The sequence below is a fragment of the Lutjanus erythropterus genome, chromosome 15, assembly GCF_056507025.1.
Source record: "Lutjanus erythropterus isolate fLutEry1 chromosome 15, fLutEry1.hap2, whole genome shotgun sequence".
Taxonomy (NCBI): Eukaryota; Metazoa; Chordata; class Actinopteri; order Lutjaniformes; family Lutjanidae; genus Lutjanus; species Lutjanus erythropterus.
Window position 1 is genome coordinate 20,722,329 of NC_139331.1, and position 25,872 is coordinate 20,748,200.

Genomic DNA, 25,872 nt, shown 5'->3' on the forward strand with positions numbered 1-25,872 from the left:
CTTTATGGAAACTTTTGACATGACTGACACAAAGTTACAGACACACCTCTAGTTTTTACTGTATTCACACTGTCTGCCAACTGACTGAGGCAGTACTAGGGGTGGGAAAAGAGCTGATACGCTATAACATTACAATATTTTTTGTGTGGCAATATTTTATCAATAAAAAGAGGTCAAGTATCAGTCTTTTGTCATATTAATTATTCATACTGCAAATGTGAATTTAAGTTTTTGGTACTAGAATAATAAAATAATTTGCAATTACAGTCCACTGGATGGTGCTGTGATTTTTTTCAGTTGAGGTCAGCAGAGGTCACGGTTAGCAGGACTGGTAGGTTTAATTACAATGAAAAAAGGTAACACATTTAAATATACATACATATAAAAAATTCATACATAAAAGCAATCATACTTTTCTATTTTTCTTCCAGTAACAACATTATAGTGACATAAAGGAACATAAGCCTACAATAGATCTTTTTCACAGCGGACATTTTGACATGAAATAGTACGGTAAACACAGGTGTTATAAATGATACTAATTAAGCCTCCGTTCCATTCTGCCCAAACAGAGTCAGGGTGCTGCTATTGTGCATGTTGGCTCACTGGAAAGGCCCTTAACCCCCTTAAATAGTATCATTACTGACATCTGTGTTTACCCTACTCTTTAATAGCAATATGGCTGCCGAATAATGGTAATAATTAGGCAGATTTTACACACATCAATGGGCAAGGTAGATGAATCATGTTAGAAAATGAAGACAGAAAACAAGAGAGTAAAACAAGGGAAAAAATAATAAAATAAGTAAACATACATACAGTTACCCAGGGGTGGAGGTACTCAAATTACTGTAGTTCTGGTAAATTTTGGGGGGCAGGGTACTGAGTAATTTTTGAGAAGAATACTTTGTACTTGTACTGGTATTTTTTTTTTATCACCAGTAGTTTTACTAGTAATAATACAAAGTGATATTTCAGTATTGTAACAGTACTTCTAATTGAGTAGGGGAGACTGGGTGCATTTGTAGCATTTTTTTTTACATTTTCCTACAAATCTCATAGACTGCTTGACACACAATAGTCAACTTTTGATATAAGAAACTTAAATATGTGCAATAATTAATAATACAATCAATAGATTTTCATGAATAAGGACAACACTATTATATTAAATTTAATGCAAGAACTCGGTGCTGCAATTGTTTTAACAGCGTAACATTTGAAATAAGTCACATTAAACCACTGTATCTTAAATGAAAGCATGCCTCAGAGTAATCACAGTACTGCTGTACTATTTGATAATGTTATTTAAGATTTTTTATGTATGGTTCAAATTCTTTTGGATGTCAGGCATCATATGAATTTGGATCTTAAGTCTGTTGCTATTTTTGCAGAAGACTTGGCAGCTATTCTGGTGGTAACTACAGTTTAATTATACGATTATTACGATATTTTTTTCATTTACTTACAGTCAATAAGTTTTCCAGAACCCGTTCAAGCTTTTATGTTGGAAAGCACCACCGGAAGCCTCACTGTCTCGTCGAGCCTGTCTTGACAATGGTCCACCGCACCCACTGGAAGCTGGAGGCTGCCTGTGAGGCTGGAGCATCCCTGTTTTGTTAACCAGCAGCGACCCAGCAGCATCAGTGAACAAAAAGCAGCACAGAGCCAGAGCCTCACAGTATGTCGAGCATCTGAGCAGACATGGGCTGCAGGTGGGGAGGGACTGCTCATCCATCGCTGAGTTAGCCGACTGGAGCTTCTTTAATTCAACACTACATCCAACACCATGGCCAAGCAGTACGATGTGCTCTTCCGACTCCTGCTTCTCGGAGATTCTGGGGTTGGGAAAACATGTTTGCTATGCAGATTCACGGACAACGAATTTCACCCGTCTCACATCTCCACCATCGGTAAGACTCAGGACTTATTTCCCCAATTTTATTCCATCAGTTGTGTTAATTATAATCCCCATTCGTTTACATGGTCTTTAAGCATTTTCTATTGATGCCATTTGCACATCACGCTCTCTTTGTGGCTATTGAATTTTCCCATTGAGATTAAATCAGATTTGATTAGGAATGTAAAAAGGCTGTGCTTTCATTTAATCAGAGCAATATATTCATGTGGAATAAATAGACCATCAAATCAACGTGATTGCATTGGTTGGGGAAGCCCTGAGGGGGAAGATCCAACACTTGGCAGCCATGCAGATGAGTTTAACAACTATCAGCACTGTGTTGGCACTGACAACGACAACCAAGTGCCATAGAAAACAGGCATACTTTTATACGTGGAAGTGGGCTCTTGAGACTCCCAGGGTCTGTTGTGTGGCTTCAGATTCCTGATAATGAGTATTTTCTAAGGATGCCTGATATCCTCAGAGGTTCATGGTCCTCATAAAAACAGTAAAGCTGCAATGTTAGTGGATATATATATTAAAAAAAAAAAAGTTGCCAACCATTCTGATAATCGATTAATCGTTTAAGTCATTTTTCAAGCAAAAATGTCAAAAAAATGTCAAACATTTGCTGATTACCGCTTCTTCAATGTAAAGATGTGCTGCTTTTCTTTCTCAGTTATGATAGTAAATGACAAGTGTGAGGGGTTGGACTGATGGTTGGATATAAGGAGAAATGTGAAATAGAGCTGCAATGATTAATCGATTAGTTTTAATCAGCAACTGTTTTTTTATAGCTGAATAATTGGCCAGTGTGTATGATTTAGTGGTATCAAGCAGTGAGCTCTGAGATTTGCAGATTGTAAAACACATTGTTTCACCCTCCCCTTCCAAACCTGTAGGAGAAAATGGTTATGAACCTCATGCAGAACATCAAAGGACATATCCAGAGCCAGCGCTTGGTTTGCCCATCCTGGGCTACTGTAGAATATGGCAGTGCAATATGGCGGACTTCATGAAAGAGGACCCACTCCCTGACATTTTATGGACAAAACAACTAATGGATTAACTGAATATTTTTTATTTGCAGCTCTACCACTTATCAGTACCAACACTTATATATATAGTCTTGTTGATAGTACTCACCATAATTTTCAGACAAAAAAATCAAGACATTACATGAAAAGATTATAAAAAAAACAACAGTTATTTTATTATTACTTTTTTGCAGAAATAATAAGTTCAATTATTGTTGTGTCAGCTGTTTATGTAATGCTTCACGAATTCCAATAGCAGCATTGTTTGTCCAGGGGCTTATCAATATTTTGGTACTGGCCAGTTAGAAACTGGGACTGCTTCTCAATAGCCATATCATAATTGGTTAATTGTTTAAGTTGGTTTTCAAGCAAGACATTATGGTTTCACATTCTTCCTTCAGCAGTAAATTGAATATATTTGGGACTGTCAGCTGAACAACAAAAAACGAAACGCATCAGCTGGAGATCTGATAAATTATTGTGGCCATTTCTGACCAGTTTCTGTAGTTGTAGAGACCAAATGATTAATCATTTGAATGCCCCAGCTTCCTTCTTCTATCACAACACAATTTAAAAGCATCTGCTTGTGATCCTGTAAACTATTGTGACCATTTTCTGATGTTGTAGAGACCAAATGATTAATCAGTTAACAAAGATCCAGCAGCTTCTTTTAATTTAGTATACAGAGCAAAGCAACAGCTTCCCTTCATGGATTTGCCACGTCCCTAAAGATGACTATTGACTCAGCAAAGCTGAACCAGCCTCTTTCCTCATAGTTAATATGTGCTGTGCAGTATATCTACACAGAGTTAGGATTCAGAGTGCAGAGCGTGACAGGCGCATTACCAAGCTTCACTTTGAGGTGATGGGAAATAAGGATGTACAGTAAGCAGTGTTCTTTTTTTCACATGCTGCGGTGGTGTCTCTTATCTCTTCTTCTTTGGCAACTGGGCTGTCATTTCTGTGCGTGTGTTCAGCTAATAGAGATATTTTCTCCCAGTGAGCTCCAATACTTTTGAGGCACCAACTACAACTGCACTTTCTGACATTGTTTGCAGTAATTGGCCATAATCTGGAGAGGACAAAGTACAGACATCCCAGTGGCTCCGGCGTGAAGTTAAAGTCAGGAAATGTTCCTCTTTATTGTGATGGATAGTTGACTTCCTATTGAAAAAACACACAGAGAGTAGATAGAGATAGAGAAACTGGTGGCCAGACTGGGATTTGCAGACAGATGGTGCTTGAAAAGATCTGACAGAAAAGACAGTGAGTGTACAATTGCACCATTAACTATTCATTTCAGTATAATTTATTAACATTTTTAGGACCACTGGCGTGTTTGCATGGAAGCTTTTGTAGTTATTTTAAAGCCTGTGTGATCTTTGAGCCGTCGGGAAACACCCCACAGCCATAACACGAGAAACAAGGCTTTAGATTCATCACAGTTAACTTTAAAATGCTTTTTATTGTGGGGTTGCAACTAATGATTATTTTCATTATTGATTATTTTGCTGATTATTTTTTCGAGATGAATTATTTAGTCTATAAAATGTCAAAAAAATTACTGCTCATTTGCTCATCACAATTTCCCAGAACTGAAAATGACGTATACATGTTGTTTATTTTGTGTAACCAACAGAAACGAAAACCCCAAGACACTTCATTCACTAAGTTAAACCAACAACTCTTCAGTCGCACTGACAAACAGCACAAACAAATCTGATTTCCTTTTACATTTTCTCAGTTTGAAGAGTTGGTTCTTCACTTCACACAAAGAACTTACAGGTGCTGCTGCTCCTGTTAGAGCTATTTTGTTCAATGTGTGAAACTGCACCCGCTGAATTTGTTGAATTTTAAGGGAGAAAGATTTCAATACTAGCTTTCATCATAGGTTGTATTTTTTTTTCTTTTCTTCTTCTGTCTGTGGCCTATTATGTGGGTTCTTGACATAAAAAATTTGGGAACATCTGGACTTAACGATTACTCAACTAATCATTGCAGCTGCATTTTGTTGTTTCACCTGCTCCATCCATTAATGATAGATGCTCACAGGCTTACTCAGACTGCAGTATGCTATTTTAAGTCATGCACCTATAGCACTCTACAGGAAACTTCCCCCCTGCGGAGTTGTGTTTATGTTGTACATTGCAGGCCTTTCCGATGTCTCTTACAAGAACGGTTCAGCCTGTCTGTGTGTAGTGATCTTTTTGTGCTTTTGTTGCAGTGAGCCAAATGTTCACAACCACAGCTGGATGCTCAGAAATCAGGCTCTTGTGTCTGTGCAGGCAGTCGAGTCCAGATAATTACACTGGACTGAATAGTTGTGGGCAGCAGAATGTGTCTATAAGCCATGCAGGGAGGTCTTTCATGGGCCTGCAATAATTCAAACTCCTCTTCTCAGACAAAACAAGGTCCAAAGAGAGAGGGAAAGATCAAGAGTGACCACCGTCAGTGCTCTCCTGCTGAAGATCAATAAATAATTTCCCAGCCTTCACGGTGACAGAGGGATATAAATTCTCTCCCCCCTCAAGGGTAGCTCTATAATTCATCAGTTTTTCTGTTACAGTCCGCTTGCTCAGTTTTTGCTCTTAATTATCTCAAAAACTGCTGGGACCTCTCACCCATGGGGGGGTTGTATCAACAAAGCTTCTCAAGTTTTTCCGTAAATACCAGAAGATAAAAAGCTGATGAGCGTCTTCTTTTCCTGCATAAAAATAGCCCCAAAAAATTCACACTGAGGGCTCCCGGCAAACAGCGCGATGATGAATAGAGGCAGATACAGCATGTGGATACCCGAACATTACTCCTGTGTGATTGATTATTCTAAAACCATGGATGTTAAAATGCCGCTACCACCTTCGTTCTTCTATTAAGACAACATTTTGGACGCTGGCTGTAGGGATTTGCTCAACAAGCAAGAATATAATTTCAGTTAAGCCTAAATGTGTTGGAGTGTGATGAGGTCAGGGCTCTGTGCAGTTACTTCCACACCAAGCTCAAAACCTTTTCTTCATGGATCTTGTGTCACGCACGACCATATTGTCATGTTGAAATGAAAAGGATGCATATATTGTCTAAAATATCATTGTATGCTGTGGCATCAAGATTTTGCTTAATTGATATTCTGGCCCTTTTTGCTCTGGTGTCCAATAACCTCTGTCAACTTTTTTTCCTTCCTCAGTGTTGCCAGATATATGATAAGTATCATATTTGTATCATAATCTTGAAACCGTGCAATATATGATCAGTAATTCCAAAAAAGGCCAATTATGTAGTATATCTAAGTACAGGAAACAAGAAAGGAGACATTTGGCAGAGGTTCTGCTGGCTACCAAGCTTGCTTAACTGCTATTTGAGCACAGAGCAAAAGGGAGCGGGAGGTAACAGCAAATTGGAAGTAAATGACTTGGCTCAAAGCATAAAAAACAGCACCAGAACAAAAATGCAGTTGTGGTTGGACAGGGGTGCCCCAGAGTTGTATGTTTACTGAGAATTTTGTTTATTCAGGTTTATGTTTAACATGGCTTTCCTCTGGCTTTTAAGTGCTTTTTTTTTGGTATTCAGTGACAGGTCAGTGTGAAACTTTTGCATTGATAGTGAAAATATTCTCTGAAGGATGAATGACATATAGCAGGTATATATTTTAACCTTGTGGTTTTGTACCTTATCTCTGCAATCCTCCAGAAAATGAAGGACAGCCTGTATTTGTATTCACACGATCAAAGAATTTCCCACACAAAAGGAAAAAAAGAGTCGAAGCCACGGAGCGAGACCTGCATTCAAATTTGAGCCAAGATTTTCTTAGATTTGATCCACTTTCCAAGGCAGAAACATAGATAATTAATAGCACATCTGACTGTAGGATCAACAAATGGTCTGACTTTATTTTCTGGTTACAGCTCACCATAGAATAAAAACCTCAATCTTTCAGTCCCTGTTTTCTCAGTCAATCTCAGAAAAAGTCCAAAAACGGAAATGGAGCAGGGCTTCTGATTTTACCTGAAGGACTAATACCCCCTCATCTGGGTATCTCATCTTATTTTAACAGGTCACTCTCTTTCTCCTATAAGACTTTCATCTGGGCCCAAGAGTGCACATTTCTCTGGCAAAGAGCAGCTGTAGAGATGATTTATTAATGCTATTCAGTCACACTGCTGAGTTTAATCCTCCTCACCGTCACCTCAGCAGCCTCGTCACCGGACTCCTCAGAGCACCTGGTTGTCACAACGCCTATAAAGTCTGGCCCTGCCCTATATCATAGCTCAATAAGCAGCTGTCCTCCCAGTGAAGATCCCAGTGGTGTTATGGTCACGGCCTGGTCAAACACTCTGCCCCCGCTGCTGTTTGAAGAGCTCATTAGTCTAAAGGGGCTGGCAATGGTCAGAGCTACCGCAGATGTTATCATCTCGTAAAGAGGTTGTCAAAGTAATCAATGCTTCACTTCTTCCTGGCTTTCTAGTAACGTAGGAAGTGTGATCATGTATCTCTGCTAAGGAGGCTGTGTAGTTGTGGTCATATTTATTTGTTTGTCTGTTAGTTACAGGAGCAGGATATCTCCAAAATTGCTTAACAGGTGCACCATGCTGGCCTTGGGATTAAGATACAACCATAAACTGAGATGAACCTGGTGTGTGTCTGGCTTGGGACTTTTTCTCCCTCTCCCTTAAAGGCACCAAAAGCCCCCAAAGTACAAAACAAAACAGAAACCCCGCTTTTATAGTTTTCAGTGAAATTTAGGCCATGAACCAGAGAACAAGTTTATTTTTGGTGACCACACCGGTGTATGGAGGCGAGCCAAGATGATGTTGAAAGGATGGATTCAGGGTTCAGAGGGACGAATGAGGGATGAAGGGATAGAGGGACAAGGATGAGGGTTGAGGGATGAAAGATAGGGAGGATAAAGAGTAAGGCATGAAGGGTTGAGGGATGAAGGATGAGGAATGAAGAGATGAGGGTTCAGGGATGAAGGGATGAGGGTTTAGGGATGAAGGATGGGGAGGATGAAGGGGGGACGACAGAATAAGGGTTAACAGGATTAAGGATGGGGAGGATGAAGGGTGAGGAATGAACGGATAAACAGAAGGAGGGTGAGGAATGCGGATTGAGAGATGAATGGATGAAGGTTGAGGGATGAAAGATGGGGAGGATGAAAGGTGAGGGATGAGGGATGAGGGATGAAGGCATGAGAGGATAAAGGATGAGGGTTGGGGGTAGTGGGATAAAGTGAAGAAGGGTGAGGGATGAATGGGTGAGGGCTGAGGGATGAAAGATGGGGAGGATGAGGGTCCAGAGACGAGGGGTTGGGGAATGAAGGGATGAGGATGAAGAGATGAGGTCTGAGGGATGAAAGGATGAAGGATGGATGACAAAGGCATGAGGAAAGAAGTCAGGGTCACGAACAGATGGATGGAGGAGTAGGATGATGGATCGGTGCCAGTTGGTGGCAAGAAGACAGGTGGGAACCAGGGAGGTTGAGACTCTCCGTGAGCTGAGCTCCAATTTGGATAGAGCCCCCAGTGGTTCCTGTATTCGAACTTAAAAGAGAAGAGAAAAAAGAGGTTTTGGGGGAGGGATGTGAGAACTGAATCAAAGGGGAAGAGAACAGATAAGGTGAGCTTACATTTTTGTGTGGAAATGGGATGAGTCTTTGTTCCTAGATCTAATTATAAAACTTTATAACCAGTGCAGTAGTCCTGCCATATGGTCATTATACTGTGCTGTATAAGAAACTCCACACAAAGTTTCACTCAACTTTTAAGCCATGAGGTATAAACTATCCTGACCAATATCATTATTAAAAGTCAAAAGTCTGATAATGATATTTACTCATTTTTAACATAAACACCTAAAAGAATATTGTCAGACTTTATTGGACAGTTAAAAAAAATGATGCAGCGGAAAATTTGTATTACTTACATTTTTCTTCACATTATTCTTCCTTGTCAAAGCAGTGCAACTTGACCACTGATAGTTCTGTCAGAGATTGAGGCGTGTTAGCCTAAAGCGGAGATGAAGAGCGGGCTACAGCGCTCTGATAACCTCACATCAATCTAACTCCAAAACCCCACATTTTGTTCTTTTTCAAACAGACCCAACTGACACCAACGCAAGTGATGTCACAAGCCACAAATGCTTTTTCACATACATATTTACGGAGTACTCCTGAAAACATGTGTACAGACTTTGATGTATAGAATTAGTGGAGTTCTACTTTAACATAAACATTGTTAATATGTTTAATAATTAAAAAAAAGCAGGACATTTTACAGCTGATGAACTTTTTGGTGCACTCTGTGGACAATAAAATAGAAATTTACATGATATCAGATATACAATGTATATCATCAGCATTTCTGTACTGCATCTGCAATAAACTAAGATAAGCTGATATATTGGTTTGGCAGAGGCTCAAGTGTAGCCTTAAAATTCAGTTCAGTTTTCAGTTATGTGTTTGACTTAAATCCTGATCTGAATATAAATACTACAACACTGTGGTCTGGTATTAAAATAATTACCTTGCAATGTGGTAGGTCAATAGAAAGCTAAGTTTTTAAGCTCAGATTGATGGCAAGCTCATAATTGAAAAAAAAGTGTTTGTCCCTTGTCTTGCAGCGTCCTAAAGACAACAGCTGTTAACAATTGTTGGCTGCCCTCTGCTAGTAAAGATAACCATGGATGACAGAGCAATTCCCCGATGAATTTGTGTCAGCGCCAGAGCATCCATCCGTCCATCCATTAGAAAGCCTGTCACCATTACCTACAGCACACTGACACGTGTCAGCGGCTAATCCGTCTTGCATAGTCAGACACAGTCATCCCGGTAATTAGTCAAGTCAATTTTGGGTGTGTACCCATTTGTTTTTACATGGCTTTCACACTGCTGATTGTGAAATGCCGCCATGTTAAATTAACTGCTGTCACTCCTCGCTCATTGTGCTCGTCTCCATTGTCACAGTTCCCTCTGAAGAGAAATTGAATTCTGCAGAATGGCTTTTTTTTCAAGCTATTCTTTGTGATTTAGGATTTAATATGTTTTTTTAAGCTGTAACAGATGAAGTATTCTTAAAACTTGGCAGAGGGTACTCTTGGGCTTTCAGTCAGTGTAAGGTGTTAGGTTTGGATGTCAGGAACAGCACAATTAATGTGTCCAATGTGTTTTAAAATACTTTTTAATGAACAAAAAAAAACTTAGAAGAATTAAAAGGACAAAAAACAAAGTTAAAGAGGTAGTATAGAATACAACTACAGAGATTCAGTGGTACAGAATATGAATTAATTAATAAAGTTCAATGGCCCATCAGGTCCATCAGGCCTATCATCAATTTGGACAATTAGAGCAGCCTCTTCCCTTGATAGTAAGTCCATGGTACACACACACACGCACACACACGCACACACACACACACACACACACACACACACACACACACACACACACACACACAACACAGCTATGTAGCTTGAGTTTGACACTATCAGTAAACTTTGAAAATAATATAATGCATTTTATTTTCTGATGGGATAAAAGTTCTGCATCTTTCAGTTTGTTTCAGTTTAATTCAATTATTTCACCAGGATAATCCAGTCTTAATTAAAACATATTCATTGATTTATTGATTTACTGACTTGGATCCCCATTAGCCAGTTGTAACAGTCTGTAAAGGCAGTCAATTGAATGCGCTGGATTTAAAGCAGAGTTTATTCCCTTGCAGACTTCTCTAACTGATTACAGATGGTGGCACCACAATATTGATGGCTGCCCTTGAACTTGAATTTTTGGGTGCAGAGCAAATGCATGCTAGTGTGTCTCTGTTAGTCTGGCATCTGGCATCAAAGTCATTTTTTTATTTCCAAAGGGCTTTGTCAACAGGCGCAGGCCAAAATGCCTCTGGACGCAGTTGGATAGATATACGACCAATCAAAGCAACAAAATTTGTGATGTAGCAGTGCTTGGTCCGTTTTCAAGTAGGGCATAAAATGATGGCCCTCTGGTTCTAATCTTTTTTTTTATTATATCTAAACAGTACACTAAAATATGTTTCTGAAAACATTTAAGGTGAGAAATAAACAGTGTAGTCACTAAGTCTTGATTCATATGTGATCAACACTGCCTAGTTTGATTGTTTTATGAGTTTTAGGAGCCTTTGGTTGAAAAAAGTACCCAAAATTTCACCCAACTGCTCGCAATCTTTCTTATATTACAGCTAAACAGTACACTAAAATATGTTTTTTAGGTGGGAAATAGACAGTGCAGTAAAGAGTAACACATTTAAGTACAAGAAACAGGAAAGGGGAAGGTTGACTGAGGCTCCACTGGGTGCCAAACTTGCGCAACCGTTATTGGAACTCAGCAGTGCGACCCAGGAAGGATCAATTGTGCATCTTTCAGAACAATCTGAATATGAAATCTCAAATAAAGAGAGGCATTTCTCATTCTTTCACAGCAGCCTTGGCCAGTGCGTCTGGTTCTATAAACCAGCCTCATTTTGCTCAGCTATTTTAAAATGTGTGTGTACTTGTTTAACAGCAGGAAACAGACAGTGTGGGTTAAAGCATCCTTTAGTTTCTTTTGTAAATATGACTGAAAATGTGCTCATGTTTTAGTAACTCACCGCTGATTCTCTTTTATTCACATATAACTTGCTTTTGCAGTCATCTTAATTTTTTTAATTTTTCAAGTTTACAGACTTGGTGTAGACACCCACAGTACAGCTGGAGAATCCATTACTCCATATCTGTGTTTCATATTTAAATCATTGCTGTTTGCATGGATGACTTCTGACGCGAGCTTAATGCAGTGCTAATACAGCTGGACAATGACGCAGGGAGACGGCCTCTTGTTCATTATCTCCTCTCTTTTCTCGCGCCTCAGGCACCACGAGCTGCCGATTGTTATGCTGACCTTTCACTTAGTCTTGGCCTGAATGCTCTCTAGTCAAAGGCAAAGGCCGCCTCACGATTTAAATGAGGCCTCACACTGTCCAGACAGTGATCTTCAGCCTCCACGGAGTCTTCACTTTCACTCCAGCTTGTTTTTTTTGTTTGATTTTTTTTTTTTTGCAAACACTAAAATCAGCCGGTTCAGCTATATACTACATCTGTCAGCTGTTTCCTTATACTGTCAATCTCTTGGAATACAAAGCTTGCAGAAATACAGCAATAAAACCGACAAACAGCAGTTCTTCTCGTTATGTGAATCGATTGGCCTCAGTAGCTCTTTCTCTGAGTGTGATGCTGACTGTGACATATGAGTGCTGAGTGTCAGGTTAATTGGGATGAACTCTTAATTGATTTCTCAGGGATTAGTGTGGTCTATAGAAGCCTGTGGGTTTTCTCTTTATTGACTTGAAAGCATTAGTCTGAGGAGACAGTCATGGAGACTTTAATAGAAAGTTAATGATATCGGTTTGATTAATGGTAACTGATTTAAATGTCTGATTATGTTTGATTCTACTATGTGGTAGGCAAGGGTGGTATCATGGTATTACGGTATACCAGAGTATTTAGAAACACCAAACCGTCAATGTGAATAAAGTTATCTGAAAAATTGAAGTTGCAACTGTTTTTTGTTTTTTAATTGATGGAAAAATAAAATGAATTTAATTTGTTACTAATAAATTACTAATAGTTATGTTTTTAATAGAGAACCTAGCCAACAGAAGAATTATTCAGAGGTAGAAAAGAAATAATTGGCTGGTCATTTCCGCTCTGTAGCCTAGGTCTTCTTGCTGACTAATTAAATATGGCAAGATATGGACACATATACCACATATAAGTACTATGACGTGACTTCTTCCAGCTATAAAAGCAGTTTATTAGCCACATGCTGTGTCTGTAAATTATCTCCGTTCAGCCAGATGATGTGTTTGTATCCACGGCAACAAGTGTCATTGGGTCCTTTAGCAAGAATGTATGGAAAGGTGTTTATTTCTTATGTATTCATGATTCTGTGGGTCATGAATATTTATACCCTGCAAGACTTGTCTAAGAAGACCAATGGCACATAAGACACAAATCACTGTAACGTACACCATGTCATGTACGCTACAGTGACTTCTATCACAAGCTTTTAATGTTTGTTTTTTCACACCATCATATACCATACGCCCATTCATACCATTCATAATGTCAGGAAGCTATGAAGGTATTAAAAAATAGATACCACCCAAGCCTACTATGGGATTTTGTTCATGTCACATCAAGATGTACATAAATATGTCTATTGCAGCTATTGTTTATTATTACAGTTAGTGGTATTAGTTATTCAGTGGTAACAGGAGTGTACGATGGAGGACAGCTAGGTCATGTTCAACCTGTTATCATCCATGGTCATCAAATATGGACATGTTTGTCACACCCTTTGATGTCCCATACTGATGTCACAAGGTACCCTTCAGCCTCTGTATAAGATGCTGCCAGAAAGCTGTTTTATTAACATTGTGAAACGGTTGCAGTTTGGTTAGGTTTAGGGGAAAATGAAACTATGTTTGTTAAGTTTAGAAAAAAGATCATGGTTTGGATTAAAATAAGTATGTTACATTACATACATCACAAGATGTAAATTAAGTAATGTTACATAACTTATAACTAAAAGGCTGACTTTCGGTTTCTCAGTAGTCAGACCCTGGCCTCCTGGGTGAGAGGCCTCTGTTTGACCCATCCATCCACCCGGCCTCCTCCATATGTGGACTTTTCTTGCTCTTTATACTTAACCACCTGGGTTGACACCGAAGTCTCTTGAAAGCCCAGTGCGTCTCATACAGATGCTCAAGGGTATCTCGTGGGTCTGTATGAGACGAAAAGGGCAGATACTCATTAAATTATTCAGGAGCCAAAAATGTAATTGAGACGTTTACTTTTAACTGAGCACTTTGATGTTTTTCTGTAAGTCGCGTAAGTAACAGTCACTTCAAACAGAGTTTGTGGTTTGGGGGCCTGTTCAGTAATCCGTCTATGGTCCTCAGTAATATTTCTAGGAATAAAGAGGAGTTATCATTGGTACGACTGCATAAACTCATGCGGGGGTTTTAAAAGCCGATATCTTTAGATTAAATAAACTGAAATTTGACTGTTAAGGGGCAAATAAAAATGATTTGATATTCTCATCCAGAATTACAGACCTGACAGTGTAGAGAAGAGTCGAAACAACATTTGGACCATGAAGTAAAGCAATGAAGTTTACTAAGCATATAACTGAAGAGTTAAATTAATGTTTTGGGGTTATTTTTAATACGAGAAAATTATGCAGTGTTTGGTTTTGTGACAGATTGTTAATGAGGTGAGGCTTTGCTGAGGGAATTTGTACTCTACATTTATAAAATTCTGATTAGTACTGGTAGTGGATAGAGATTTAAAATGTCTGATGGTCGTTTTCTACCCTAATAAAATACACTGCTTGTCAAGTAATCAATGCAAAACATAAAAAATAAAAAAACAACTTAGCACTTCTCTTCAATATATGAATATCTATTCTAGCTTTCAAAAAATGAACACAGGCCGAGTCGTGATAGAGATAAAGAAAATTGGCCCGGCCTGCGATTTTATGCCTATAAAAAAATATCACCCTCATTCATCTGAAACAGATCAGAGATCACTGAAGCATGAGTGACCCCTCCCCGTCTCAGCTCTGCTTCTTTTCTCTGATCTGTACCTCTGTGCTGTTATGCAGCGCTCATCTATCGTTTTGCCCTCCTCCCTCCTTTCACCTCCCACGTGATCGATGCAGAGAACTGAACTAAACGAGGACTCAGCTCGCCGGATCATTAGCCTCAATCTTCTAACAGGCTGATTATACAGGGATGATGTGGCTCTGGTTGCATTAATGCCCTCTATGATGTTACAAGGCTGCAGCAGACACTGATGAACCTCACTCTGCGAGAGACACGCCGGGGTTAATTGATTTCAGTCACTCACCGGGTGGAAAGTGCAGGAGAACATTCAGAACATTTACCCTGAGCGCAGCACTCACAGATTTGAAGGAATATCAAATACCTTTAGAGGTCCCCTCTGGATGTAATATTGTCTTTCCTAACCATATTTTTTCTCTCTTGCAGGAGTCGACTTCAAAATGAAGACACTAGTAATAGATGGTATCAAAGTACGGATACAGATATGGTAAGATAGTGACATGGGGCGCCATGTTGGAAGGCCTTGTGTGACAAACAAAATGTTATTAGATGTCACATAACAGTAGTTCTGATAGAGGGGATAACATTCATGTGCAAATATGCTATAAATATCATGGCTTGTGGTATAATTGATCATGATCTGTAGCTACCACTGACACTGAGGTCATGTTATCTGTATTTTGTTCTGGGAACTGACCCTCCCTAAGTTTGGAACTTTGGTCAACTTTCTTCACTTCTGTTTCCTGTACTTGGATCAGTTGTTAGCTAGCTAGTTACATCTGATAGCTACTAGCTAGCTAATCTACAGCAGTTGTTGGCTAAATGCTAACAGTAGCTAACTTGAGATATTGCTATGTTGCTTTTACAGGTTCCCCAGCAAAATCTGCTAACCATAGCATATCATGTAGCATATCTCAGAATCATGAAAAAGAGGAAACTGACCGAAGGTCCACCGAGCACCAACCTTGCTCAACTATTACTGGAGCTTAGAACAAAAAGGGGCGGGACTTAGGAAGGGTCAGTTGTGGAGTTTTACAAAACTGAGAGAATTTTAAGTTCTGCAATTACCAACTTGTACATTGATAGTATTTTGTAATCTGATTGCAGTAATTTATTAAAAACAATATGTTGTATTCAGAAAAAAACAAATATATATACATGTTGTGTTTCATGTATCGCTTTCAGTATATTTATATTTAACTTACAGGGACACCGCAGGCCAAGAAAGATACCAGACCATCACTAAGCAGTACTACAGACGAGCACAGGTAGATGATCCCAGATCTCCTCCACTGATTCTGCTGCTGCGAGTGGTTTTCCACACATTAGTGTGATATCATTACTGCAGAGTAGCGTAACAAATTTAAGTGTGTCTGAAGAGATCTCATATGGATCACAGTTGCTAAGTCTAGTGGCTTTAAAATATCAATATTTCACGTCAGTAGCATTGTAAGTGTGGCGTCTCATATTTCCTCCCCCTCAGAGGCTGATGTCTCCACAGCCACACACAACCACCAGCACCCTGACATTGTTGTGTATTGTTTTTTTTTGCCTTTGCTTCGGGCTTCTAAAGAGGTTAACCCAGCTGAAATTGAATTTTCCATTTACCAGAAACCGGCAATAAAATTGGAAGAAAAGTGACCTGTTTCTGTTTTGTGCTTTACAACAATTCAGCAAATTTCTCATCTAGCCAGTGGCTTACAATGTGCAATGAATTGTTGGTAGAGACTGCCAGCTTTGCAAGTGGTAGTCTGGTTTGTTTACAGGAATCATATTATGGTTTCCAAATGTCTTTATTTTAAAATACTGCTTTTGAGGATCCACAAATTGAGAGCATTTTTTAAACATGACTCTAAAGTGCTTTAAAGTGCACTGTTTTTAGTCTGACGGCAGAATTAGACAGAATTCAATCAGTGGTGGAAATGATACTGCAGCTCAGCTGAACAGCATACAATATAGGAATCATTATGCTGAATTAGATGAAAAAAGGATATTTCAAACAAAAACAAAACAAAAAAGAGCGCACATACAGTTCCTTGGCTGTGTTTAGCTTTTTTCTGTTCCTTTTTTCCATATGTCAGTGACTTAAGAGCGAAATCTGCAATATATTAATTGTAATATATTTTAAAATGACCATGATATGTCATCACAGATTTAGGAAACCTGATAACCTGAAATATTCTCATCTCTAGCAACAACCGCTGTGTCCTCCTTTTAAATCTCTATTCTGTTTTTGTGCCCATTTCACATTAATTAGAGTTTAAATTAATGCTGAAGTGTCTGTGAGTAACTGTTTCTTTATGAGTCATAAGAAAACATTAATAATCTTTTAGAAGGAGTAGATGTTTAGAACAGTTAAATGAAGCTTTAATGGAGTAAGGCAGGCAGTCACTGAACTCCAACCACAGAGTGTCTATTTTCACAGCAGTGGGCTTTATTTTCAGGATAACAGGCTTATTTTTACATCTACAGACAACTGATAGTCAATTGGTTACAGCGTAGGACTCATTGTCACTTGTTATTGTCAGATTACAATGCTTTGCTCGTCTTGCACTCCTGTAGTGTTCTTGTAGCTTGAGCTTCCTCGAGTCTGAGGAGAATGGGGCGGGCGCAAACAACTTGCATCAACCATAGACTATGTTAAATGTAATTCAACCTATTTAATATACAGTAGTCTGTGGCTCTGTGTCACTATCTGGACTGCTGTACTTATTTTTGGACCATGCAGTTGTTATGTACTGCTTCTTTAAAGAGACCTCAATATCAACCTGAGCAGAATTTGTGTTTCCGAATGTCTTTTTTTGTCTGAAAACCAGACATGCTGTTCAGTTATCACATTTTTGTCCCAAAAAGTTTACCTCAGTCTTTGAACGTGTCTCTTTGCAGGGAATCTTCCTGGTGTATGATATCACGAGTGAGCGATCCTTCCAGCACATCATGAAGTGGGCCAGTGACGTAGACGAGGTGAGTCACAGAGATGAGGGATTTAAGATTAAAACAGCCATTATTCTCTGAATACTGACAAAACTACTGAGTGTGCAGAGGCCCCAGGTTGACAAAGAACAGATGGTGTGATGAAAAACAAATGCTTTGGCCTGACAGACACTGCTTTGCTCTGTTTATTACGTTCCATCTTCATTTTCAAATACCTGTCATCATATTTTTAAATTTGTACTGGAACATTCTTTCCTCTTGCAGTCGCCTTCAAGTCTTTATAAAGCTGTCTCGTCTGTGCTGCTTCCCCCTGTCATTTCCCAGATGATTTTATTCTATTAATTTAGCCATTATGGACCTAATTTCCTCAATGGGTCTGTCTGAATATATAGGGTATTGATCTTGGCACGCTCCCCACATACTTTTAATCTAGGTCTCATTTCCTGATGCTCCTGTGTTTTCTCCCCTCTGTACTCTCTTGATAGTTGAAATCTCTCTCCTCCTATCTCTTTAATTTTGTTTTTCATTCCTCTTCCTTATCCATAAATATCACTTGTTTCCTTTATGTTCACATGACAAACCCTCTGCAGTACGCTCCTGACAAGGTCCAGAAGATCCTCGTAGGTAACAAGTCAGACGAGGTGGACAAGAGGCAGGTGGCCACAGAGCAAGGTATCAAGGTGGGTCAATCACTGGCTCTGTGTTAGACCTCAAGGATTTAACCTCTCACATTTCTCTGACTTATATTTGTCTTATGAGCTATTATATAAAAGCTCATAGCCATAAGGCTGAGTTTGGGTTCTGTGAGAGATTTGGATTAGAGTTCAACAAAAACTTATTTGCCTTGCAGCTGGTTTCAATCAAATGGTTCGGTTGTAATATTGAAGAAATATATCTCTGACATTTCTGAAAAAATTCAAAATATTCTCTGTCGTTCTTGTTGGAGAACAGAAGATAGATACCACTTTCATGTCTGCATTACTTCCGGAGCTGCAGTCTGGAGCCTGGAGACTATTAATGTCTATAAACAGACATCTGCATATAATTATGCTGAAAATGTTGGGACAAGGGACAAGATTTTGGTGTCAGAAGCATTCTGGTTCCTGTCTGTAGTCCGAGTAGTATTCACATGTGAACTGGCTTGGTTGCATGCTGGTAAACAGTGTGGAGAGCAAAAGGGGTGGAACACATTGGCCAAAATGCAGTCTCAGAACAATTTAGTTTATTATTATTGTTATTAGTTTAATTTATCTGCATCCATATGCAGATATCTGTTTATAAAGATTAGCCCCCAGCTCCATTTTTGCATCTTAAGTTGATAATCAGACTGTAAACAATGACCGGCGCACAACAAAGGAAGTCTTGGCGCAGCTGTTCATTATTTGGGTATTCAGTGACTACACAAGGAGCCATCGGCCTTTGCGTCCAAGGCTGATTCATCATCAGACAGTAGCCAGTGGATTCCCAGATAAGGATGCAGTTAAATTACTTTACTTTATCTTATTTGGTCTTAGCTTAGTTTAGCTTTGTTTAGCAGAGCATAAAGTCAGGGAGTAGGACAAAACAAACTGATGACTTCTATTACCTCTGAAGCTCACTAAGTAACATGTTAGATCCTTTTTTTCTTCTTTAATCTGAAAATATGAAAATGAGAAATTGTTGTTTAATACCCAGGCCACACTGCCTACATGAGTGGCATGTGTGTGCATCGTGGTGCTTCTTGCTTTTCATTTTGATGCACATATTAACAGACATACAGCATGTATGAACAGTGCAACTCAGTCCAGCAACGCTTCATCTATAGCTTCTGCAGCTTGCATATATTTTCTGTGTGATGCATGCAGTTCTCTGCAAAAATAGACAGTGAAAATGATTGGTTGATAGTCATATCGACATCGTTCCAGCAACATGACACCTTTCACTAAAGTTTCAATGTACATCTCTATAGAATATGTCACACACATGAAAAAACTGGGTAAGAGGAAGTATCATCTTGCTGTGCTCTCTATATTTTTCTTTCTCTCACACTGCTTTCTGGTTACAGCTCTTTTTGTCTCTGCTCAACTCCTCTGCAAACTCAGTGCGCAAATATAGAGGTGGCAGTCGCAGCGATACAGCAGCGACGCTGTCTGTGTAGGAACCACACATATACGAGCTGCAGCAGTTCAGTGAAGTAGACATTCACACAATTAAAGGTAGGCTGTGTGGTCTGAGACTGAGTTATACGCTGTTACAAACAATAGTTTAAAGAACTTACCGCACCTCGCTGTTGTTCAAGATACAACATGTTTATTAGTGAGCTTTTGAGTTTGTTTGGCTTGTTTTAACTTTAGAGAGACTCTTGGCAAGAAGTAAATCAAGTTTATTTTCCAAAATGTTGATTTATTCTTTCTGGAAAATCTTGTAATCATTGGGTTTCTTTTCAGTTCTGTATGAAACTCACGCTCAGAAACTTAATATTCCTTCTTGGTTTGGGTTCTGGTACAAATTCTGGCTCCAGCTACACCAAAAGGCGGGACCCTTTGGGCTTGGTGTGAGTACTGGTGTAGAAACTTGTGATGTAGGTTCAGTCATGCATTACTGTCTAGACCATAATCGAGCTCTTAAGGCCGTGACACGCCAAGCTGCCCTCAGACAAAGACTGACTAATGCTTCACCTCCTGTTGCCTCACATTTTCCATTAAAAGCTGCTCTCAAACACGCGATTACATCCAGCAGCCGGCAGACCGCACTGCACCTGTCTGAAAGGAAATATCTAGTCAGATGTCTGTCCTTCTTTTTTCAGGAAAATAAAATGTTTCACTGTTATCTGTCTTACAGCTGGCCAAGGCGTATGGAATGGACTTCTTTGAGACAAGTGCCTTCACCAACCATAATATAACAGAGGTGAGATGATCCAGACAATGACATTTCAGGACCTTGTACAGAATATTAACACGATTGAAGGGATATTTTGGCTCTTTCAAAGTGGGGGTTGTATGAAGTACTGCAGTCAGTGTATTACCTACAGTAGATGTGACACACCCCCAGCTTGGAGAAGCAGCAGGAGTCCTGGTGTAGGAAGCTAAGCTATGAACATGTGGACAGGGTCATCAGCAAATCGTATTTTAGCCACCTAACAAAGGATCACCTAAAAAAATCCATAATTTTCACCTCAGGCAGTGTTTTCAGATGGGAAACACTGTTATATAAACCAAATATTGCTCTCTCTTTAAAGCAACCAGACTCTTTTGACAAAAACAGTAATTTGATCTTGCAGATAATGAGACTTATTGGTTTGGAGAGAGTGATATTTATCTTATATAACAGCGGATTTCCAAAAAGGCTCCCTGACAGCAAGGTAAATGAGTGAAAAGATTGTAAATATTATCAATAATCTATTGGTTTTTTTGATGGCTAAAATATATTTTGCTACTGACCTTGTCCACAGCAGTATTTGCTTAGCTTCTTACCCTCGTTCTCCTTTTGCTTTTTAAACTGGGGGCATGTCGAACGCCATCTACTGTAATACACTGACTATGGATGAGTGACTCATACGTCCCCACATTTAGAAAACCAAACTACCCCTTTAAAGCAATGCATGTAGTCATGAAAATGGGAGGAAATTACTTGATAAATGACAGTGCATTTTATCTCTCTCGTCTCGTTCTCATCCTCTGTCTATGGTTTCCTCCAAGACTTTCACACGATTGGCTGAACAGGTGCTGGCAGCCAATAAGAAAGACCTGGATCTTCTCCGGATGTCCATTAATGACGATATTAATCTTGCTGCTCTGGAGGAAGAGGAAGGACTCTGTGACAGCGCAGCAGGCGACCAAGGCAAAGGCTGCTGGTGTTAAAGAAATAATTTTAGCTAAATACATGTTATCACCAGACACTTAGCATACTCTGGGCAAAATGTGCCTCCTTTTGTTGTTGGTTTAAACTTAGAGGAACATTGAGCTGCAATTTTGAAACCAGCTATGTCCCTCTGTTTCACAGAACATTGCCAAAAATGCTGATGAGACATTTGAGAGCAGTTTCAAGGACAAAGGTGGAAATGTTTTGCCACAAAATACTAAGTGTGTGGTGAATTAAAGGGATAGTTCAGATTATTTGAAGTGAGGTTTTATAAGGTACTTATCCATAGTCAGAGTATTACCTACAGTGGATCGCGGTCGACATGCCCCCAGTTTGGAGAAGCAAAGGGGATGTCCAACATGGAAGCTAAGCAGTGTACTGCTGTGGACAGGTTCAGCAACAAAAGGTATTTTAGTTACATAAAAAAGGTCCATCTAAAAAGAAATCAATATCAGATTTAGTGTATATTATATTTAGAACATTTTCACCTCCTTACTTTGCCATCAGACAGCCTTTTCAGAGGGGAAACCGCTGGTAAATAAACCAGATATCACTCTCTGCAAACCAACCAAACTCCATATGCAAAATTAGTAATTTTACTTCACAGAACACAGTAGTTGCTGGTCTACTGCTGCCTTGATCTGTTTGTTTGTGTTACCGTGTAACTTTGGTGAATCCAAACTCCTACCAAGGTCACACAATAACACAATTAACAGATCAGCAGCAGTAGACGAGCAACTACTGTGCTCTAAGAGTTAAAATGACTGATTTTGCCTGTGGAGTTTGATTGGCTTGGCGTGAGCAATATTTGGCTTACACAACAGCAGTTACACTTCTCAAAAGGCTTGTCTAAAGCAAAGTAAAGCAGTGAAAATAAATATAGCATTCACTTACACTAATGTAAAGTTTTTTGAGGTGGACCTTTTTTACATAGCTAAAATACATTTTGCTTCTGACCCTGTCCACAGCAGGACATTGCTTAGCTTTCATGCTGGTACTCTTCTCTGCTTCTGCAATCTGCATGCCAACCGCCATCTAAAGTAGGCGATACACTGATCATTGATAGTACCTCATATTGCCCTACATTAAAAAATCCCACCTATCCCTTTAAGCAACTGAAGGTCCAAATGTCAAGGTTTACCTCAGTGGGACCGAATGTTCATTGTCTAAAGCACTAATTCCTGCTCAGTTTTCAGTGTCTTTGATGTAACCAAATGCAATCTCTATCCACTGCTAATTTGACAATTGGCATCCAGTTGAAAACACAAAATACAAAACATCCAGGAGAGCTGGAATTGAAGATTTTATCACCTTTTCTTACAGAATTTGTACAGTGTCAAGATTTAGAGGATAGAGAAGGACTTGGAATTGTCCACCACTGACTTGAAACTTTTCACAATGTTGTATTTCACATTCTTTTCCAAGCGCTGTCTCTGACATTGATCATAGGGCTGGGTGCCTTGAAAATCAACAGTGTGTTTGCTTACATTTGGCCTTCATCTACCCCTTTAGTGTTTTCGTTCATGGGGGTATTTAAGAGATAGTTTGGTTGTTTTAAAATGGGGTCGTATGAGGTACTTATCCATAGTCAGTGTATTACCTACAGTAGATGGCCGCCATGCCCCAGTTTGGAGAAGCAGCAGGAGTAACAGTGTTGGAAGCTAGGCAATGTACTGCTGTGGACAGGGTCAGCAGCAAAATATATTTTAGCCACCCAAAACAAAGTTGAAGTGTACTCTATATTTAGAATATTTTCACCGCTTTACCCCGCCATCAGACAGCCTTCCCCAATGGGGAACTGCCGTTGTACAAGTCAGATATCACTCTCACTAAACCAACCAAACTCCACAGGCAAAATCATTAATTTTACCTCACAGGACACAGAAATTGCTTGTCTGTTGCTGCCTTGATCAGTTAGTTAGTTTGTGTTATTGTGTGACTCGGTGAATCCAGACTAATCCTTTAAACACTAAAGTCACACAATAACACAAACAAACAAACCAATCAAAGCAGCTGTAGACCAGCAACTCCTGTGTTCTTTGAGCTAAATTTACTGATTTTGCCTATGGGGTTTGGTTGATTTGGAAAGAGATTTTTTGCCAAAGGAATCTTGTGTGAGTGATGTCACAGGCTATATAATGTCGCAAGGGACTGTCTGACGGCAAGGTTAAGTGGTGAAAATATTCTAAATATAGCTTCCACTTACCGTTATGTTTTTTTAGGTGTCTAAATACATTTTGCTGCTGTCTCTGTCCACAGCCCTACATTACCCAGTTTCCTACAACAACTCCTGCTGCATCTCCAAACTGGGCAAGTGCCAATCACAATCTACTCTAACATTGGATAAGTACCACATACAACCCCACTTCAAATAATTTGAACTGTCCCTTTAACACCCATAGCCTTTGTACCATTGAATGCATAAGATGTAGTGTAACAATTACACCACCAGAGGGTGCTACATGCATTGCAAAAACAGGTACACACACTTAAGAGGTGTTCAGAGTGAAGTTACGCTGTTTTTTTCTATTATGTATTTTTGGTTGTAATTGCACTTGCAGTGGCTATCTTTAATGAAATGAAAGGATCATAAATATATGCAGCCATTTTATTTTCTCTTATTGTTTTCATGCAAATGTTGGTTTTGCAGCTTGTAAGATCAACCATGTAAGACCACATGACCACACTATGATAATTTGCAGTCAAGTGTGCCAGTGTAAGTTGTTTATTGAGGGAAACATTGAAAGAAATATGTTTCATTTTCCCTGTAGCAAACCTGAAGATATTTTTCATTTTATAGTCTTTGTTTTTAACAGAAAAGATCATATAGTACATATGATTTGATAACTGCCCATTACATTGTACATATGTTTTTCAAAGCATTGTAGATTGGTAGAATCATGAGAATACGCCATTAATTTAATGTATTACGATTAGAGGGCTGTATAAAAAAGTCCACAATGATATTCTAGATGGTCTGAAATATTCCCTCTGTGAAGATAATAACGTCTTGGTCATTCTGTCCATTTTCCTCACTGTTTTGTACAGAGTCCAGTGGAGATGCCATTTCTTTTTTCCTCCTCAGATTTAACAAGGGAGAAGCGAGAGTTTTGCATGCGATCCACTCTTCTTTCCTTTCTTTTATTGCAACTTCAGTGAAGTTAATAATCAACTGAACGAGATACAAGTCTAGCATTTGACCAGAGTTGCCTGTTGGAGACATAAACAGAATGACCATCGCTGGACAAACTTTGGCTACATTTTTTTGCAACTTAGTAAAATAAATGCTACTTAAAAACAGTTGTTAATATGTGCACCGTGTGAAATGGCAGTATGTTGTACTGAATGATGTTCTGGACTAAGCTCCAGATACACAATGTATCTGTGTTGTTTTCAAAAACTTTTTTTTTCTTTCTTTTAGACTACTTCAACTTGTATTTGTGGAAATATATTACATGCAACATGTAAAATGCAACATGTTATTCTTGGAGAAAAGATGTCAGATGTTTATGAGTAAATACTTGCAGATATATGACATGGTGCCAGTGTGTCTTCTTGATTAGAGTGACATTAAATTCAGTTTTATTAATAATAGATTAACAAAGGCTCAATAAGATATGTACATCGATAAGCGGTAATTAGTAAATAATATGTTCTTTATTAGACTGTAGTTATACCCTAATTAGACACCAAACACCTACACTACTAAGATGTAACAAGCTGTACTTTGTATCAAATTATATATATAACATGTGTAAGACTTTAAACTATTAGACCCTTTATTAGACCCTTATTAGACTTCATAAGAAGGTAATTTGGGACACAGAACCGTACTGTAAACTAAAAAGTTTAATAATAATAATAATAATAATAATACACTTAAGCTTACAGTACAGTTCTGTTGTGACGTGTCCCTAATAAGGTTCTAATAAAGGGTCTAATCTTGTCCGTCTAATTTGATATAAAATACAGCTTGTTATGTCTTATTCCTGCACTGTTGGGTCTCTGGTGTCTAATTATGGTATAGCTGTTTGTTTACTGACTGATAAAAACAGTATAGTTCTAGTTTTTAAGTAACTAAGTACACTTGTTACATCATATTAGTGTACTGTAAAATAAAATAAATATATACATAAAAAATATAAATAATTTAAAAAAAATATATATATTAAGAAACTCAGATATGTGATATCTGATGTTTGCTTTATTTAAATTCTTCATGAAGAAATGTACTGACATTTTTATTCATTTTCAGTTAATGAGTTATGAATTATAATGATATATGATATAATATATGAATAATATATGAATTTTCTTATCCAGTTGTCCTTTCTTTTCATTTCTTGCCTCTGTAAAGTTGCTGATATTAACCCTGTCATGTGACGCAAAGGCCTTTTTAAGCAGCGTCCACATTTCAAAATGACCTGTCCCAGATTATCAGGCAGATTTCTTTAATTAATTTAATTCTTTCTTAATTTTCATATTGATTTTAAGTTGCTGACTTTACATCTGGTCAATAAAAACTAGCCTTTTG

At 38.7% G+C, this 25,872-nt stretch overlaps 1 protein-coding gene across 2 annotated transcripts; it reads left to right on the forward strand.

The window, feature by feature from the left end:
• The first annotated feature begins 1,561 nt into the window (after positions 1–1,561).
• On the forward strand, positions 1,562–24,870 carry rab15 (RAB15, member RAS oncogene family). 2 transcript variants are annotated; one of them, XM_084738120.1, is made up of 8 exons: positions 1,562–1,913; positions 14,991–15,051; positions 15,772–15,832; positions 17,451–17,528; positions 18,089–18,178; positions 20,319–20,384; positions 21,176–21,323; positions 24,387–24,870. In XM_084738120.1, the coding sequence occupies exons 1-8, from the start codon at positions 1,790–1,792 to the stop codon at positions 24,512–24,514; spliced, it is 756 nt and encodes a 251-aa protein (XP_084594246.1). In that variant the 5' UTR covers positions 1,562–1,789; the 3' UTR covers positions 24,515–24,870. The 2 variants fall into 2 exon arrangements, with proteins under 2 accessions (XP_084594246.1, XP_084594245.1); XM_084738119.1 differs by lacking the exon at positions 24,387–24,870 and having other exon boundaries at positions 21,176–23,232.
• The last annotated feature ends 1,002 nt before the right edge of the window (positions 24,871–25,872 follow it).